The sequence below is a fragment of the Talpa occidentalis genome, unplaced genomic scaffold, assembly GCF_014898055.3.
Source record: "Talpa occidentalis isolate TD23 unplaced genomic scaffold, MPIMG_talOcc4v2.1 talOcc4.8, whole genome shotgun sequence".
NCBI classification, from domain to species: Eukaryota; Metazoa; Chordata; class Mammalia; order Eulipotyphla; family Talpidae; genus Talpa; species Talpa occidentalis.
In genome coordinates, this window is record NW_023605194.1 from 10,974,375 (window position 1) to 10,992,368 (window position 17,994).

Sequence of the window (17,994 nt, forward strand, 5' to 3'; positions counted from 1 at the left end):
GATAGAAAGACAACTCACTGGCTTCACCCTATTCAATAATTTTCGTTACAGCTTCCAGGACAAGCAGGCATCTAAAGGAGTTGTTATAAGATACTTACATACTTCCTTTCATTTAGGACAGTCAGTACTTCTGCATTCTTCTTTGTAAAATAGTTCTCTTCCCAACTGACTGTTGTTGCTGTGGCCACAACCTTGCAAACATCTAACAAAAGGGGGTACCTGAACCTGGAGCCCCATGGGCTCCATGCTGCAAGGGGCATGATACGGAATAGGCTAACCTCACCCAGTTTTAAAACATTTTCTCCAATATCCAATACACTATTTTTTACATGCCACAGGTAGATGAAAATGTATTTTATGATCATCCTCAAACCCAAGTAGTTATAATGGCTCCTTAACTAACAAGAGGTTCATTAGAAGGCCCCTGAAACTTCTTTATGCTGAAACTATCCTTATATTTTTAGGGCTAGTATAATAAAAGAGCAGTGGAATGACAGCAACTAACTTCTGTAATTCTACAGGGAAAAATAAAGCCTGGGCTGTATTGTCTTCTTATTTAGTGCTCTGATTGCAGTAAGACACAAGCTCCCTAAGCACAAACCCTTTATTTTCCTTCCCTTGGGAATCCTACTCCTCTTCCCCCATGACCAAGGACATTCTAGGACACCCTGGGACCAGTGAAGCAAGCCCTCTCCTTTCCTCCCAGGAGACCACAGCCTAGTGGTTAAAGTAAACCCAGTGAATTAATTCCTCTAATACCAAAAGTGCTTACAGCAGATACTTGGTTCTAACTGTTTTCCTTCTCTGTCTGCCTTTGTCTTCTGGTAACCTCAGAAGAGGTTGCATTCAGAGAGGATGGCGCCTCCAAGGAAACACTCAGTTTTAAAGCAATGAAACTCAAATGGCTCAGTCTTTCAGATCCATGTCTGAGCAGTCTCCTCTTCCTCATGGAGCTATGTTGGCTCAGGCAAACCACTTCATCTTTCTAGAATTCAGTGACCATAAAATGTGGCCAGCAGCAGTAACTTCCTCCTGACTTACGATCATGAGGATTAAATGTGAGAGACTGTGAACTACCAAGCACAGCGCCTGGGGTTTACTATAGATAAATTCCTGGGAGGCAGCTATTATTTCTTTTCTACCACTCTCCGCACAAAGAAATTCTTCCATTCACGTGGAGCACGTTTCAGATGTTAAGTAATTTGAGGATTAAGGTATTCCTATTACTTTAGTCTTACAGAGGAGAGAGACCTGAGAAGGTGTAACTTGCTAAAGCCTCCAGGGCCAGCGCTTTACACAATTGAGATGAAAATTCAGGTCAGGTTTCCAGGCCGGGTAGCTCCACATTCAATGAGGAACTAGAGACATCTTCCCTAACTCTGATATATTTATAGCAGAGGCACTAGTACCAAGAAAATCAATTGACACAAGGCACACACGATGTGGACTTGATGAATGAGCTAGTGTCTAATTCACGGCTAAGCAAATGCTGCTGGGCCTCCCTGGTGGTGCAAGGGGTTAAGAGGCAACCTATGAAGCAATCTGCAGCCGCTGCAACACGAGATCGATGCCCAGCCAGGGAGCTACTCACATGGCGCAGCAGACCTCTCCTGTCTCGCCCCCTGCTCCCCTCAGCAGTGTATTTCAGTCAATCTGCCTGTTCTGCTCCCCACTCTGTCTCTGGTAAATCCTCTCCTCCCCCACACCTCTGGCCTGCACCCCAGCTCTTGTATGCACAAATAAATTTTTTTAAAAAATGCTGCCAAGCATTTCTGGGGGGTTGGGGGGGGGCGTCGAATAAGTATCAGTATTGTGTGCACTGCAGCTGCACGTTAAACAAAGGCACTGAATCCAAAAACCAGTTTCTTTCAGTGAGAAAGGGTGAAGGGATCCTCTAATGGGATGCAAGTGGCCCTTCCCGTTTCGGACAGTCACGCCTGCAGGTACTATTTTGCAAACCTACCGCAGGGCTTGACCCCAGGCTCAAGGCTTCAATCCCCAGGTCTCTGCACCCCCATCCTCAGTCTCCCCTCATCAAAATCTCCTGCCCTAAACCTGCCCTGCCCTGCCGTGGACAGCCCAGGCCCCCCAAGGGTTCCCCTCTCCCATCATTTCCAAGCCGCTCACACCGCCCAACGCCCGACGGCCTCAACGCCTGACCTCAACGTCCAGCGTCCAACGTCCGGCCCCCAACGACCGCAGCTCTGTCCCCCCAGGGCCCCCGGGGCTCCCCCTTGCGCCTGGTAACCCTGACCTGGAGAGAGACGAAAGGGCCGCTGACCCCCACGGGTCCCTGGAGCCTGGCCTTGGCGGCGCGCCCTGCCCGGAAGCCCGGCGTCGGGGGTGCTGCTGGGCCCAGGCCTCGCCCTCAATGCCAAGGGCAGGCCCACCCGCGCGCCTGCGCAGTTGGCGCCGCGCGCCCTGCTCGGTCACGTGGGCGCTCCTCGTGCTCCGGCCCTGACCCCTCCGGCCCCAGGGTGGGGAGGGCCGGAAGTTCCTGGTGGACACTTACTGTGGCTACAGCTCAGGAGTGGTCTGCAAAGGCGGCCCTGGGAACTCTGAGGGTGAATTTTGAACTTAAGAGCAGACCATTGTCTGCCCGCCAAGGTCACTTAGGTCATCTTAACCGCTCTGGGCTTAGAGGGTTACCCCAGAGAGAGCCCCTACTTCTGCCTGGTCCTGGAGACTGACCACAAAGATCACTTACTCCCCCTTCTCCTGACAGCGAGCTCGTGATTATATTTTGGTGTTACCCAAAGGAAAGATTCTTTTCACCTTAAAAGCAACAAAAATAACTGGTAGACGGGGCCTCCCCGGTGCTGCAAGGGGTTAAGAGGCAACCTGTGAAGCTGTCCACAGCCACTGCGGCCTGAGCTCCAGCCCCAGCCAGGGAGCTACCCACATGGCGCAGCAGACCTCTCCTGACTCGCCCGCTCCTTCCCTCAGCAGTGTGTTTCAGTCAGTTTGCCTGTTCTGTTCCTGACTCTGTCTCTGGATCCTCTCACCCCCACCACACCTCTGGCCTGTACCCCAGTTCTTGTATGTATAAATTAATAATTTAAGAACAAAACCCATAGAATTTTCAAGCAAATTAACAAGATAAACGGTTCTTATATGTACCCATCACCCAGTTTCAACATCAAAGATAATGATCTTATCTACATCTCTACTTATCCATTCTCCCCATTGTTTTGAAGCAAATCCCAGATCTGATCTTTTTTTTTTCTTTTGATAAATTTATAGAGTTGTTTTACAGCATAAATTGAGAAGACAGTATAGAAGTTTCCCAAGTAAGGCACACGTAGTTTCCACTTTTATTAACATAGAACATATCACAGCTTGTTATAATTAAGGAACCAATACTGATGCATGATTACCTAAAGTCTACCATTTTTAGATTTTCATTTATATTTTCTAGGTTTTATTTATTGTCCTTTTCTGAGCAGGGATCCCACAAGGACACCACATTATAGTTGTTGTGTTGTGTCTCCTGCAGCTCCTCTTGGCTGTGGCAATTTCTCCACTTTCCCTTGTCTTGATAAAGGACTGCTGGTGAGGCCATCTGTAGGATGTCCTAGTGTCAGAATTCACCTGATGTTTTGCTCAGAAGAAGCCTGGAGATAAGCATTATTAGAAGGAAGACAACCCAGGTAAAGTCATTTTCACTGCATCATCTTTCAAGTATACATTCTAGGAACATGATTAATGACAGCTGTTTTCTTCTATCACCTGACTAGGGTGGTGTTTGTTTATACTATGAAGTTCTGCTGTAACATTCTACTATAAAGTTGCTTTTCCCCCTCTCCCTTCTTGTACTATTCTCTTGGAATGAAGTCATTATATACAGTCTATACCTAAGTTATTTTGTTCTGCATTTATTCCATTGAATTCCATATAGTACTTTTCCACATCAGCTATTTGATTTGAGATTTAGTTTGTAATAAGAGAAATATGATGCTTTTTTAAAATCAATTTTCAGAGTATGATGATTCTGAGACAGGGCAAGCTAGGGTTATTAGGCAGTTTTAGGGATAGTGCAGGAGGGGACCTCTGAAAAATTTAGGGAGGCTTCAGAGATAAGGACAAGCAAGGGAAAGTAACCCATTCCATTAGGAAAAACAAACATGCCAGGACCAAGGACAACATTGTTAATGCTGGTCCTGGTTTCCTTCAGGTGGTAAAGGGAGGCGGAGATTGGAGAAATGGAGAGTGGTTTAATTTATGGTCACATTAGAAGGGCAGCTGTTTAACTTCAATGCAGGGATGCCCATCCAGAAGACTGGGCCATAAATTTAAAGATGCAACAAATGGGGAAAGAGAAAGCTGTTAGATAAGGAATGTGAAGATCCCCCACTCAGTAGCAAATTAAGTAAGACAGCCGAGAACTAACCAATCACAAAGAGACTGGTGAAGTTTTAGAATAATGAGGGAAAAAAGGTATATATTCCCTAAGACACGACTCTACTTTGGCTTCCTTGCCCCTCCCAGGCCTGGTTCCCTGGCCTGGGAGTCCCACTTTATTTCTGCTCTTTTTCTCCTCAATAAACTTTTTCTTCTAAACAAACCTGCCTCTTCTCGCTTGCTTGCCCGAGCGTCTGCGAAGTTCCTGCTGCGGCTTCGTGAGACACCAACCCGTGGGGGTCTAGCGGCTGGGGCTCAGCGCTGCCCTGCAGCCTGGAATCCGATCCTGGCTGGGAGACTAGGCCTGACAATTCCGGTATCAATTCCTTGGCATCCTCCAAAGGTGATCAATGTCATCTTTAAAAATCAATACACTCCTTGATTTTTAACATAGCAGACATGTCTCCATCAGTTACTGTTGTATTATTTTTGAATGCTAAATTTGTCCCTTCCTTTACCAGCGGGAGCAACTTTGATCTGACTCCTGATTCTTTTTGACACAATTCCTATTATCTTTACTTTCTGTTGAAATCAATGTGTCCGAGGCTCTCTTATGCATTTCCTGTACCACACTTAGAATCAGCCCTTACTCTCCAAAAGGAGCATAGATGACTTCTATGCTAAATTATATTTAGAGATCATAGTCTGGAGACTAGGGTCATGCATTGGGTAGGTCTTTGTTCTAGACCTCTTCAGTCTCCATTTTTGTAGTGGAGGAAAAAAAAGAACCATGAGTACATACAGGCATTTTTTAAATTCAAATTTAGGATTGGAGAATTTTCACTTAATTTTTTGATTTTGTTTCTCAAATTTGATTTTGATTTCCTTTCTCAAAGGCTGAAAATCTTGCCCCCCAAGCATACTTATATACTTTATACAAATGTAATGTATATCTCTCTTTTTCAGAAATAACAATACAAATGTCATTACTGATAATTTGACAATTGAAAAAACTTAAAGTTTCTTCAGTTTCTTTTCCCTTGGAATAATCTCACAGGAACTTTTGATCTATTTATCGCTGTAAAGTCAAATCATTGCTTTCCTAAGCCCCTTTAACAACAGAATGTGTTTTAATGTAGCTTTTTCTTGTAAGGGGAGAGGTGCCATTTCCTGTCGAAAAGGAAGAGGAAGAAAAACACAACGTTTTATTTATTTTTTAAATTTTATTTTTATATTCCCCATACAATTGCAATCCCCTCGTTTTATTTTTTTAAGTGACTTTTTTTGGTCAGCTGTATCAAAGAAACGAAACAGAATGGTATCTGACTTTACAAACTCTCATTGACCACTCCTTAGAATTAACTACTTTCACTCAAGAGTTGTGCATAAAACATCCTGAACCAAAGACCACACCCCACAAGACAGAGGACGCTTGCAAAACCTCCAGGTGTTGCAGAAATAAATTCTAGCCTTTTACCCAGGCAGGGGAAGAACAAGGCTACTTCAGGAACGGTGAGGTCAGGAGAAGCTTTATTACTCATGCATGAGGTCTCAGGCCTGGGTAGCCCCGTAAGGTCTGAGCACCAGTCTAGGGACAAAGGGTTTCTTTTTTACATAACCATCTTACATTGATAACATTGGTCAGTAAGCACAAAAGTTTGTGACAAAACACAGGTATTCCAGGATGCCCTGGGAGATCAACCAGCCTGGCCGGCTTCCTGACCTTGTTAAATTGTAACCTCGTTAAAGTAACCTCATCTAGATAGGCTTTAGAGAAGCAAAACTTGTTGTTTACATTTACTTTGCATTATTTACTGCACCAGACCTATGACTCTTTTAGCAGGAAACAGAAAAGATTTTATTTGCTTAGCGGTTCCCTGTCACAGGGACCAAATGTTCACTTTAATTCACCGCCACCGATTAGGTGACTCAATTCGAGATACTTTTTGTTGCTAAATCATGGAGCAGCTTCTTCGCATCAAACCCCACACTGGGTGCTGCGCTATCCAGAGGTCACTCCTGCGCTGGAGGCTCGAGGCGCTCACCCTTGGGTGCCCCAGACCAACGCGCCAACCGTCCATTATTAAACAATGCTTTGTGCTGTGGACACGAGCGTGGTGTTATGGAAACCCCCAGAGTCGGTCCCAGGGCAGCCGGCGGGTAGGCTGCGCCTGCCGGCCCCGCCCGCGTCAGGTGCCAGGTTCGCGTCTCTGAGTTGGGAAGTCACGGCTGGGAATTCTCTGGTTGCTCCTGCCCTGACTAATACAGGAAGAGCCAGGGGCTGGGGAGGAGCTAGATGCAGGGAGCGCGCCCCATAGGAATAACCTGCCTGGGGTGGGGGGTGCGGGAGGCGGGGCAGGACGAGCTGCAGGGGGCGGGCGGGCCGGAGCAGCCCGGCAAGGGGTCGCTGGCCGCCCCGGCCCTGGCAAGAAGGGGGGGATGTCCCCGGCCGGGGGGCGCGCGGCGCGGCCCCGCCCACTGCAGACAGGTTAGTCTGGGCGCCAGGTGCGCGCGTCATGTGCCCGCGCCGCGCGGATTGGCTCCTCCCGGGAGCCCCGCCCCCTCAGCTGTAGCCGGGCCGGCTTCGGCGTCGCCGCCATCTTTGTTGATGTGTCAGCTCCGCGGGGGTTTGGGGGAGCCGCGGCGGGGGGAGCGCGGGGTCGGCCCTGTTTCCCACCGCTGTCCCTGCCCGTCGTCCGGCCTGTTGTGCTCCGTTATGGAGAAGTTGGTTCCTGAGCTGGCGCTCCAGCGGCCTCGTTAGGGGTGCGGCCTGAGGCTCCGAGAAGTGGGGTGAGTGTCCGAGGGGCGTCCGGGGCAATCGGGGAGTCGCGGTGCGGCGCGGCTGGACTGCCCACCACCCCAGCCGTCCTGCGGGTCCCGCGGTGGGGGTGAGCCGGTCCCCGCCTGGCTCGGGGGGTGACGGAGACGAGCGCTGGGGTGAGGGGCGCAGAGTTTGGAATCCCCTTTTCGCCCTGCTTCTTTCTTTCCGTCCCGGGTCGCTGGGGGGCGGGGGGAGGCGGCAGAGAGGGGTCGAGGGGGGTCGTTGGGGGCCCCTCTTCCAGAGAGGCGCAATTTGGGGCCTCTGCCGGTCCAGTAAGAAGGGGCAGCTGAGCCCCACCTGCTCTGTGATCTTTCATAGACTCAGTCGCCTGTTTCTCTTCCCATCTCCAAGTTGACTGCGGTGTGTTTCATGTTTGCTGTTGGGGCCACTTTTTACCCTCCCCCAAACGGGGCCGTGACAGTGATTTTAAGTAACTTGGAGATGATTCCTTGGGATTGTAGATGTGAGAGCTACTACTCTTGGTTTTTATGTTACCTTTCTTCCAAGGACACCAAGGCATTTGATAATCCTTGGCTGCTGAGAATGGTACTTCAAATTTCTGTCTCTATCAAGCGAGTGAAATAGTAAATCCCCTTCTACCTGTCCCCTGCCATCAGTCCTGGAGAACAGTGCAGGTGTAATTATTTCTCAACTGCTAATAATGAGTAATTCAGCTAATATTCACATCTTGATTTTGTTAAGAGGAAAGAGGCCTGGATTTTGATTCGGAACATGTGGGCTTAGAATCGGCCTATTTCACTTCATTGTCTTGTTATCTATGGGAATTACAAAGTATAGCAAAGACAGTTCAGCCCCACACAGTTGGCAGTGTTGTGTGTGTGTGTGTGTGTGTGTGTGTTGGGGACTTGGGGTTGGTCTCTTGAGGCCCGGTTGTATTTTTATTTCTTCCAGAATGATAGTCTGGAAGTTTTCCTAAGGAAAATGTACAGTTGATCAGTAGAACAGTGTTGAAGTGTAGTAGTAGCCATTAAAAAACAAAACAAAACCCAGAAACCTATTGTGGGTGAAGTCTTCCTAACTACATCTTTATGTTTGTGGAGTCTTAATCTCATGGGAAAGATAAGAAATACTGATAGTGAAACTGAACTATCTCCTGTGTATAAAATATACTGTTTCCTGTAGAGCTGCAATTCTTTCATCATTACACAAATAGAAAACAGTGATGATTGGTATATTTCTTTTTTTTCTTTTCTTTTTCGTCTTTTCATGTTATTTTAAATTCAGTGAAGGTATTAAATGACTCACAAATTTTGCAGTACTAAGAAGGAAACTGCTGCTTCGTAGTAGGCAAGTATGTATAATTACTAAAGAATTTACCCGAAAATACCTGGCTTGTGTATAAATTGGTTTTATTCTTTTTAAGGTGTGTGTAGTCAGTTTCTTGCATATAAATTTTGAGGTTTCTTTAAACAGTGCAGATTCCATACAGTGTCAAAGGTATTTCAGAGTCTTATTCATTGCTAACTCTAGGAGTAGTATAGCACAGCAACTACTATTTAACCTTTTGTTCCTTCACACATAAATTCAAGAGTTGTCTTTTGATGCTGTACAATGACAGCATGACTGATGATGACTGCTTCGTACATTCAGTTTAAAAACATCCATTTACAGCCACCTGTGGATTTTATGGAGTGAAGGTAAAGCAGTGTAGTTGATTGTTCAGAGAGAGATGATATGCTGAAGCAGCCTTGTTAGAGGTTTAATAGTCATCTTTCCCTTTGAGGAATGTTTAGAAATCTGCACTAGTTTTCCAAGTTCACCTAACAGTTTCGTGTTAAGGCAAGAATCCGTAACATGCAGTTCTGGGTTTGTTTTTTTGTTGGTTTCTTTCAAAAAATATTTAGGCTTTTCTTCTCTTTTCTTTTTTTTTTTTTTTTCAGGTTTTTCTTTTATCTTCTATCTGTAACTTCAAATAACAGTCAGTTCTTGAAGTTCTCATCAACATGTCACTATGCTTATAAGATCGAGAACACATTATTTAGTATTCATTTCAGGATAACAGCGGGAGCATACATAATTTAAATTGACAAATTACTCTTTATTATTTCAAAATTCTCAACTTTTTTTTCTCAGCTACTGAGATTTTAAAAGTCTGCTGGGGCTGAGAAGTAAACAAAAGCAAATATTTGGGTGAAGGGGCAATAGACACAAAAGTAGAAATCAAATTCAGAAAAGTATTGTTTGAAGTGCTCATAGATAATATTCTTTCTTTCTCTCTCTCTCTCTTTTTTTTTTTTTTTTTTTGGTAAACTACATTGTACCAAGGTCAGGGCAAAAGACGGTCTCAGTTTTAAACAGAATTAAATAGAATTCCTTAATCTTAATATAGAAAAATCCACTTCTTTGTTGTTACTAAGCTTCCATTTTGAAAAGGGAACTACAGAACAAATATTCACCTTCTTTAGTTTTTGATATGGAAAAGAAGATAGCTGAAAATACTTTCCAATTTTCTTAGATTCACTAAGTAGTGAGATATAATACTTCAACATTTATAACTTTGTGCTTTAAACCTTTAAAAAGTTATTAGAGGTATATACAATTGCAAGGATCTGAGGTAGCAGGCTTATCATGTGACAGTTAACTTAAAAATGTGATATATGATGTGGCTGCTTAACTTTTATTTTTCCCTCGAAACCTGATGGGCCATATCTTGTTTACCTGACAGAGGGTGTAGAGGTTTGGGAGGGATCCTGCTAGCATGTATTGGCCCTGAGCCTTCTTAACATAGTCTTGGTGTCTGATACAATGTGCCTATCATAAAACTCATTCTGCCTTGAGTTTTAGGTGCAAAGTTAAACAAACACCCTTAGGAATAAACTTGACCTTGGCTTCATAGAACATACTCTCTAACTGGTGGACTGAAAGCGTCATAAAATCTAATGATATGGAAGCCCAATATGTTAAAGTTAAATTTTATGCAAAAAATTTAGAATGTGACTACCTTAAAAATCACTTCTTCCTTTTGATAGAACTAATCTGAAGTCCTTTGAAATAGCTCAGTAATTTTTTTAAAAAGATTTATTTTTATTTTATTTATGCATACCAGAGCCAGGGTGTAGGGCAGAGGTGCTGGGAGGATTCACCAAAGACAGAGTGGGGAGCAGAACAGGCAGATCTACTAACATACACTGCTAAGGGCAGTGGGTAAGACAGGAGAGGTCTGCTGCGCCATGTGGGTCAGCTCCCTGTCTGGGGATGGAGCTCAGGCCGCAGTGGCTGGAGATAGCTTGATTGCACTGAGACTTGAACCTCTGTACCAGGAGGGAGGCCCCCTTTTTTTTTTTTTAAAGTAGAATTTGACTTGCATAAATTTACCTTATGTGAAACTTTACTGTCAAGATACTTTAACCCAATAGAACAAGATTTTCATGTTTCTTAGAAGGATTTTTTTCTATTCCATTTTATTCTATATTTTAAAAACTATTCAGGAACATATTTGTATTTTGAAGTTAATATTTACCAAAGAATTAGGTACTTGTGATCAGGTTATATTGGACTGTGGATGCTTTTTTGACTTAACTGCTTCTGACTTTAATTGCCTATTGGAACTAGTCAGAAAGATAAGTTATACTTTTGTTTATGCTGCTTTCAAAGTGTATTTGGGGAATATGTAAAAAAAAAAAAAAAGCCCTTTGATGTACTTATTTTTCTTTCAGAGGACAGTGTAAACCATTATGTTGAAGGTCAGAAATGTTCTCAGCCACAAACTGCCTATATTAATGAACGTTATTTGAGAAATACATCTGGTATTCCTTGAGACTTAAAGGGTAAAGTTTGTAATTTTAAAATGTGTACTCAAATAATATTTATATTGAACTAAGATTTTTTTTATTGGATTTAAAACACTCACAAATAATTATAATTTCTGATGGAATACTGACAGATCTTCAGATTGAATACGAATAATAAATGATTTAATGTGGAGCTTTTACATATTTGTCTACTACCCTGAATGTAATCTCTGTAAGGGATGTCTGTGTTGTTTGTTCACTGCCATAGTCCCAACATGTAGTGCAGAGCATGAGAACGACACATGTTCAATATGTATTTGGTGAATGAATTAATATCTAGTGTGGAAATATACTTCTGACTTGGTACTTTTGTATGAGATTTATTTGATAACTTCTTACCAAATATATGGGGGTTGGATTGGTTTGTGTTTGGTTGAATAAACTTGAGTTTCTGTTGTTTAATTGTTGGGAAAACTAGAAACAGTACTTAGTGGTTTTTTTATATGGCTCTTGTAAAGTAGTTTTGTAGAATTGTGAGCTCTTTCATTAATAAAGTCCAAGGTGGATAATGGCGTAAGGCAAATAAATGTTTCTTGACTGGTTGCCTACAGCTGATGAGCTCCAGTAAGAGCGAAACCAGTTCTCACTCCACTGAAACAACTTTTGAAGTGTGAATTGGTCCTGTAGTACTGTGTCAGAAACGAAAAAAACTCTGGGAAAAGAAAGTGCTTGAATTAAGAGAAATTTTGTGGCAGTGTTATGTTTTAAAGACAGTATTTCCCTCTAATGAGTAAGAGATGCTAAAAAGTTAAATAGCCTGTTGTTTTGAATCGCAGAACAACCGATAGCTTTTCGTACCTTGAGTGTGATCATTATGCGTGTAAATTTGAGTTTGGCAAACCCTTCTTAACTAAAACAGTTTTATGAGCAAATGTTCAGTTTTACATCCTTCTCTTACCTACCCCTAGGCTATTACATCTTGAGTAGTTTGGGTGAACCCCTGTTAATCATGGACATAACCCAAGTTCATCTGCCTCCTCCCTCCCCCCATTCTTGTGTAACACATTAATTTTTGGTGACATATATCAATTATTATAGTTGTAGCTTGAGAATTTTGAAGTTTGGTCAGGTTAAAAATGAGTTTTTTTCCCTCTCCATGTAAGTGTAGAGATCATTTAAAAGGCTGAAGACTGTGTATTCAGAAATGTCACAAGGAAGGCAGTGTCTGTGTGCTTGATGAGTATGAATGAAGTATGTTTTTATTTACATGGAAGATTATTTGTGTATTTACTATTAGGAAAAATTTGGAGGGTGATGGGAGAGTTGATAAGTAGGCTCCAGATAGACTGAACGGAAGGAAATTCTAGGTGACAGCAAAACCATGAAATGTTAATGTGCAAGTTGGAGGAATCTTGACTAGACTGGTCATAACTGGTAAAGAGAAATACTGGAATTTTTGGAATGTGTTGGGAGATAATATTGGAAAAATAGTACAACTGGTTTATTGAGGAATCACGACTCTAGGGTATAAACATAAAATGGTTTCATTTTTCTCTTAATGGATCTCCAGTCATACTGTGTGAATGCCCTCTATCATCTCTACTTCCTTCTGAAGTACAGTCCCTTAATAATGTTTTGGTTTGATGTTGTAACTTTTCTGCCACTTTTGATTGTTAGTGAAAATTTACTCCAGAAATTAAGTCAGGTTTCAATCATTTAGACAACAAAAATAAAGCTACACAAATGTTAATCACAGTAGACAGTTTGGACCTGTTCTCAGCTGTTTGGTTTGAATAAGAGGTGGGATCTGGCTCTAAAGTGTGTGTTCCTTCTTTTTGGTCTAGCTAGTCCATTTGGAGTTAGGGAAAGAAGACAGCAGTGGTGGCAGAGTTGCATTATCTGAACCTTTAAAGAAAGAAGAAATAGCCCTAACCTCACTCTGGATTCTGTGGTTGGATCGGATTGTGGTTTGTGTGGAAAATTTAAGGGCAGTGCATAGCTCCCTGGTCCCCTCTGTCATTGAGGACCATTTTGTAACCAAACTCAATTAGTTCATTCTCTTGGCGAGTATCTGGGCTGAATAAAAGACACTGGCAAGATGGAGTGTACAAAGGATAAGTATTTCTTTTCTTTTCTTTTTTTTTTTTTTTTAAAGATTTATTTATTTATTTATACAAGCTCTGGGGTACAGTCAGAAGCGCGGGAGGGTGAGAGAGAATTCACCAGAGCCAGAGTGGAGAGCAGTACAGGCAGACTGACGAAGTACACTGATGAGGAGAGCAGCGGGCAGCAGGAGAGGTCTGCGCGCCATGTGGGACCCTGGCCCAGCGGCCGCTGGGGATTGAACCGGCGCTGCAGAGGCTGCGGGCAGCTTCGCAACCCAGCGCCACTGGGGAGGCCCGACAAGTATTTATTTTCTTGTGATGAGAAAAGACAACAGTGAAACTAGCATTTCCAAGGAATCTCTCAGAGAGAGAACAGTTTGGTAAAATGACCATGTATTGTTTAGTATGGGAGAGGGTCTTAAGGAACGTCTCTGTTCCTGGTGCTGGCATCTTCTGGTCCTTATCTTCAGCCAGGAGGTCTGTGTAAAAACATACGTTCAGGAAATGTTTTACATATCCGATTCTTATTAAATTTTATTTATGGTCAAGAAGCTTGTGTACAGGTGACCTTTGCCTGGAGGCCTGGGCCAACAGAGAATATTTAGCTTACTGCCACGCTCTCTCAACTTCATAAGGCAGTTCCTGTTCCTCTTTGGCAGAGACAATGTATTACACACTTCAGCTCCTTCTCTGGGTTGGGTGACACCTAGCCCCGGTGCTGTCTCAAGTCACCCACCCTTCCATTCACCTCTTTGCTCCTTCCTTCACTTGGAGTTGCACAAAGAAGAGCAAGTAGGAGGAATGGTGTGAGATTGAGAAACCAGCAATTCAAGATTCCAGGTATAAAATGATCTGGCCTGCGTTGGGTTGCAGACAGGGAATAGTGTCAGTAGAAAAGAGGGTGTCATGGAGGGAGACATGAAATCGGTAAAAGAATATGAGGACAAAGGAAAGGAAGGAGTTATGATACCAGTGATAGACAAAAGATTACCTGGGCTAGTCAATTGTAGAAACTAATTATGACTTTGAGTGTAGCCATTTTGAATTTGAGGTCATGTTGGGACATCCATGGGAAATGCTTATTATTCAGGTGGAGATTTTAATACAGATATGTAGAGTATAGCTGAAGAGATAGCTAATTCACCTGCAACTCGAGCTCAGGAATGAATTAATGTGGACATCAGGCTGTGGATTGTTCAAGTTATCAAAGTGGATGAATTCTAGGAGAGAAAATAAAGTTGAGGACTGAACCCTGGGGATATGAAAGGTGGATGAGAGACTAACCAGTATTTATTTAGTGCTTTTCTCTTGACAAAGCATGGCACACATGACAAAGCCATAATCCCCAATGATAAGGTTTCTTCTCAGTTGCTTTATGCTGGAGAGTCAAGGTGCTTTTATAATCTCACTCTCTTTCAAATAGATTCTTTATCTGCTATGCATTGTATTTTGGGCAGGTCTGAGTTCAGTTGATACAGTACTCACTAGTTATGATGATGATGTTTAAAACCACCCTCTTCATTAGTTTTTAGATTAATTTCTAAATTGAGATTTCAAATCCTGTGTCAACTCATTCACAGTTTATATCTTTTTTTAAAAAAAGATTTATTTATTTATGCATGCAAGAACTGAGGTATAGGCCAGAGGTGTGGGGGGTGAGAGCATTCACCAGAGACAGAGTGGGGAATAGAACAGGCAGACTGACTGAAATACACTGCTGAGGGGAGCAGCGGGCGAGTCAGGAGAGGTCTGCTGTGCCATGTGGCTTCCTGCCAAGGACGGGGATCGAACTCCTGCTGCAGAGACAGCGGATGGCTTCATAGTGCTGTACTTTATAAACCCTTGCGCCACCAGGGAGGCCCTCACAATTTATATCTTAAGTGAGCTACTATGGGAAAGGTAATGTGGGTGGCTAATGTCCCTGTTTAAGAATTGCTTGATTTTGTCCAATATTTTGGATTTATGAGACCTTTTATTGACTTCATTTATTTATATTATCTTAAACCAAACCTTAATGCTTGTGTGGGCTTTATCTTAGTTGTACCATATATGTAGTAGGTTGATAATGGTCATTTCTGTTAGTATATATTATAGAGATAGGTAGTAAAGTATTAAGGCCATTGTCTATTTTAGTTGATGCCCCAGAGGACAGTCTAAGATAAAAGACATGGTATTTAGCAAACTGATCTTTTACCTTGTAAAAGTTATTCTTCACATTTTCTGCATATTTATAGTAATGTTCCTTAAATACTAGTTTTATCCTCATGCTTCTATGCTTTAATTGAATAAATACTTGAGGATCTACTAATGCTAGAAACTATATATGATCATATGATAATATGATCGTGATTTATTGTCTTTCTTACTGAAATTCACTTCTACATGTCATTCTGAGGACTCTATTATCTTCCTTTACCCTTTTTTATCATCCTTGGACAACCGCCTCCGTCACAGATGAACTTACCGATCTTTCTGCTATTTAAAAATGTAATCTTTGTTTTGTTTTCCATAAGTACACCTTCCTTCAGAATTACTTCTTTCGTGTAGTTTCTGTCAAAACTATAATCTCTACTTTTTTAGCCAGCTTCATCTACCTGTAAACATGCTTTGTTGATATGTTACAAGAGGTGACTCTTTTAAAAATCAAGATCATTGAGATATTTATTATTATATTTTTCTGTCTCAGGATAATTTTTGAAGTTCTCTAATTTTCAGAAAATTACTAGGATAAAAACCCTCATAAATAGAATAAAATATATTCTAATGTTATTGACTTAGTTTTATAAATGTTGCTATTAGGAACTAGGCAATGCATATGAGCTCCACTTGAGTTGCACTGCACATTATTTATTCTTGATAAGAGTGTTTGGAAATCACCATGATACTTCCTGGATGCCTGCCTGAATGAAAAACAATTCCTCCCTGGGCTTCCTTCTGCCTCTTTCACCTCAGCTCTAGGTGTCTGATTTGCACAGGTAGCTGTGTTTTGTTACTGTTTAATTTTACTTCTTTGGAAATTTTTGTCATTGTTAATGTGCATTGCTTTATTTTCTTAGTTTGTTGCTTCTCCCCAGTGTGTTCATTTCTGTCTTATTTTCCTGATATTTTATTACAGATCCTTGAGATGCCCTTTTTGCCCTTCTGTAGCTGAAGGAATTCTAAATAATCCTTTAGCAATAATCTTCAGGTTAACTAGTAGTATCCCTTACCTGACACCAAACGGGTTGACTGGGGAATGCCAAATCACAACTGAAATGAGAGAAATGAACGAGTGAATTTTTATGGCCGAATTAAAGGAGGAAAGAGGAGACTTTGTAGTACCCTGTTGATTGTCACACACTTGGACTGATCAGTTTTTTTTTTTCTGTCCTCCCAGAATGGCTTTTAAACGAATGGTTTATGGTAAAATGGTGGCCGTAGTTATTCCACATCTTATGAGGTCATGGTTATTAAAAGCTTTTGGTTTTTGTTAAATTTTAATGTTTTGACTTTCATAGATGTAAAACGAAGATCAGGAACAGATTTGAAGAAATGCAGAGTGAATTAGTGCCTGTCACCATGTCAGAGACAGAGCACGTAGCATCCATTTCCTCAGATAAAGATGCTGAGAAAACATCTGAATTAAAGGAAGACTCTTGCACCTCGTTTTCTGGTGATGAAAGCAGCAGTTTAGGAAATGAGTCCAAACTATTGTCATTAAACTTTGATAAAGCTTTATGTCAGCCTGCAGAACACAGTCATCAGATTGAAGCACAGGAAAATTATATTCCAGGTCATGGCGGAGGTGAGGCTTCTTATCCTAAAACAGACATATGCCCAGAAAATTCTGAACAAATAGCTAATTTTCCTGGTGAAGATTCTTCAAAGCAAGTTTCCAAAGCAGATGAAACAGAACAGACAGTAACACAAATATTGGAGGGATTAAGATCATCTACATTTTCAGAAGCATCTAATCAAAAGACTTATTCAGACAACCCCTATGATACAGACTGCACCAAGAAACTTATTTCAAAAATAAAGAATGCTTCAGCATCAGAGGATTTGTTGGAAGAAATAGAATCTGAGCTCTTATCTGCAGAGTGCGTAAAACAACACCGAGCACCAAATGGAATGAATAAGGGAGAACATGCATTAGTTATGTTTGAAAAATGTGTGCAAGATAAGTATTTGCAGCAGGAGCACACTATAAAGAAGTAAGTTTTTAATTCTTTCAGATTATTTTTTCCACAGGGATTAGATTTCGTTCTTTTAAGATTCGGTATCATCTTGTCCACTTTTAATTCCACAGTAGAGCCATGCACATAGTAATTGATCAACAAGTATGTATTTACTGAATAATTGAGCAAATATCAAGCATGTTATTCAGTATGAAATCTAAAGGAATATTTCATTAAATAATGTAAATTCTTGGCGCGCAGCCCTCTCCTGCCGCCCGCTGCTCCCCTCAGCAGTGTACTTCAGTCCTTCTGCCTGCTCTGCTCCCCGATCTGGCTCTGGTGAATTCTCTCACCCTCCCGCGCTTCTGACTGTACCCAGTGCATGTATAAACAAAAAAACAAACAAATAAATAAATAATAAAACATGCCTCTATTAAAAAAAAAAATAATGTAAATTCTTAAAGATTAGGAGATTTTTATAAAGACAACTCAGATTTTTCACTTAAAAGACGGCAGAGCATAATCCTGTCAAAACTGATAAAGATTCCAAATGAAGTAGGAAAACAAAATTTTTTTAAAATCCTTGTAAATTCCTTGGCTTAAAAAATTACAATATATAGAAAAGAATTGATTGGTTATCATTCAGTAAATAACAACATAATTATTCTTAGACTTATTGGATTTGTGGTATTAATTTCTAGTTTAACAATACAGTTTAGTTTCTTTTTCTAACAGCATTTTTATTCTAGATTTATTGATGTGATATATATTTTACACACACACACACACACACACACACACACACACACACACCCCAA

The 17,994-nt window shown here is 41.6% G+C and overlaps 2 protein-coding genes across 4 annotated transcripts in view; one reads left to right on the forward strand and one right to left on the reverse strand.

The window, feature by feature from the left end:
* TDRD1 (tudor domain containing 1) overlaps positions 1-6,941 on the reverse strand; it is a 39,702-nt gene extending 32,761 nt beyond the window's left edge. The window contains exons 1-2 of the mRNA XM_037496960.2: positions 6,842-6,941; positions 2,255-2,367 (exon numbers count right to left, since the gene is read on the reverse strand). Coding sequence (XP_037352857.2) covers positions 2,255-2,367; positions 6,842-6,941 — 213 coding nt within the window. The remainder of the gene's footprint in view (positions 1-2,254; positions 2,368-6,841) is intronic.
* Positions 6,488-17,994, forward strand: part of CCDC186 (coiled-coil domain containing 186) — a 35,990-nt gene continuing 24,483 nt past the window's right edge. Inside the window, exons 1-2 of one of the 3 annotated variants that reach the window (XM_054689976.1) lie at positions 6,488-6,541; positions 16,517-17,212. In XM_054689976.1, coding sequence (XP_054545951.1) covers positions 16,551-17,212 — 662 coding nt within the window. In that variant the 5' untranslated portion in view covers positions 6,488-6,541; positions 16,517-16,550. Of the gene's footprint in view, positions 6,542-6,945; positions 7,132-16,516; positions 17,213-17,994 lie in introns of those variants that run through there. The other 2 variants (XM_037495632.2, XM_054689977.1) reach the window with 2 other exon arrangements.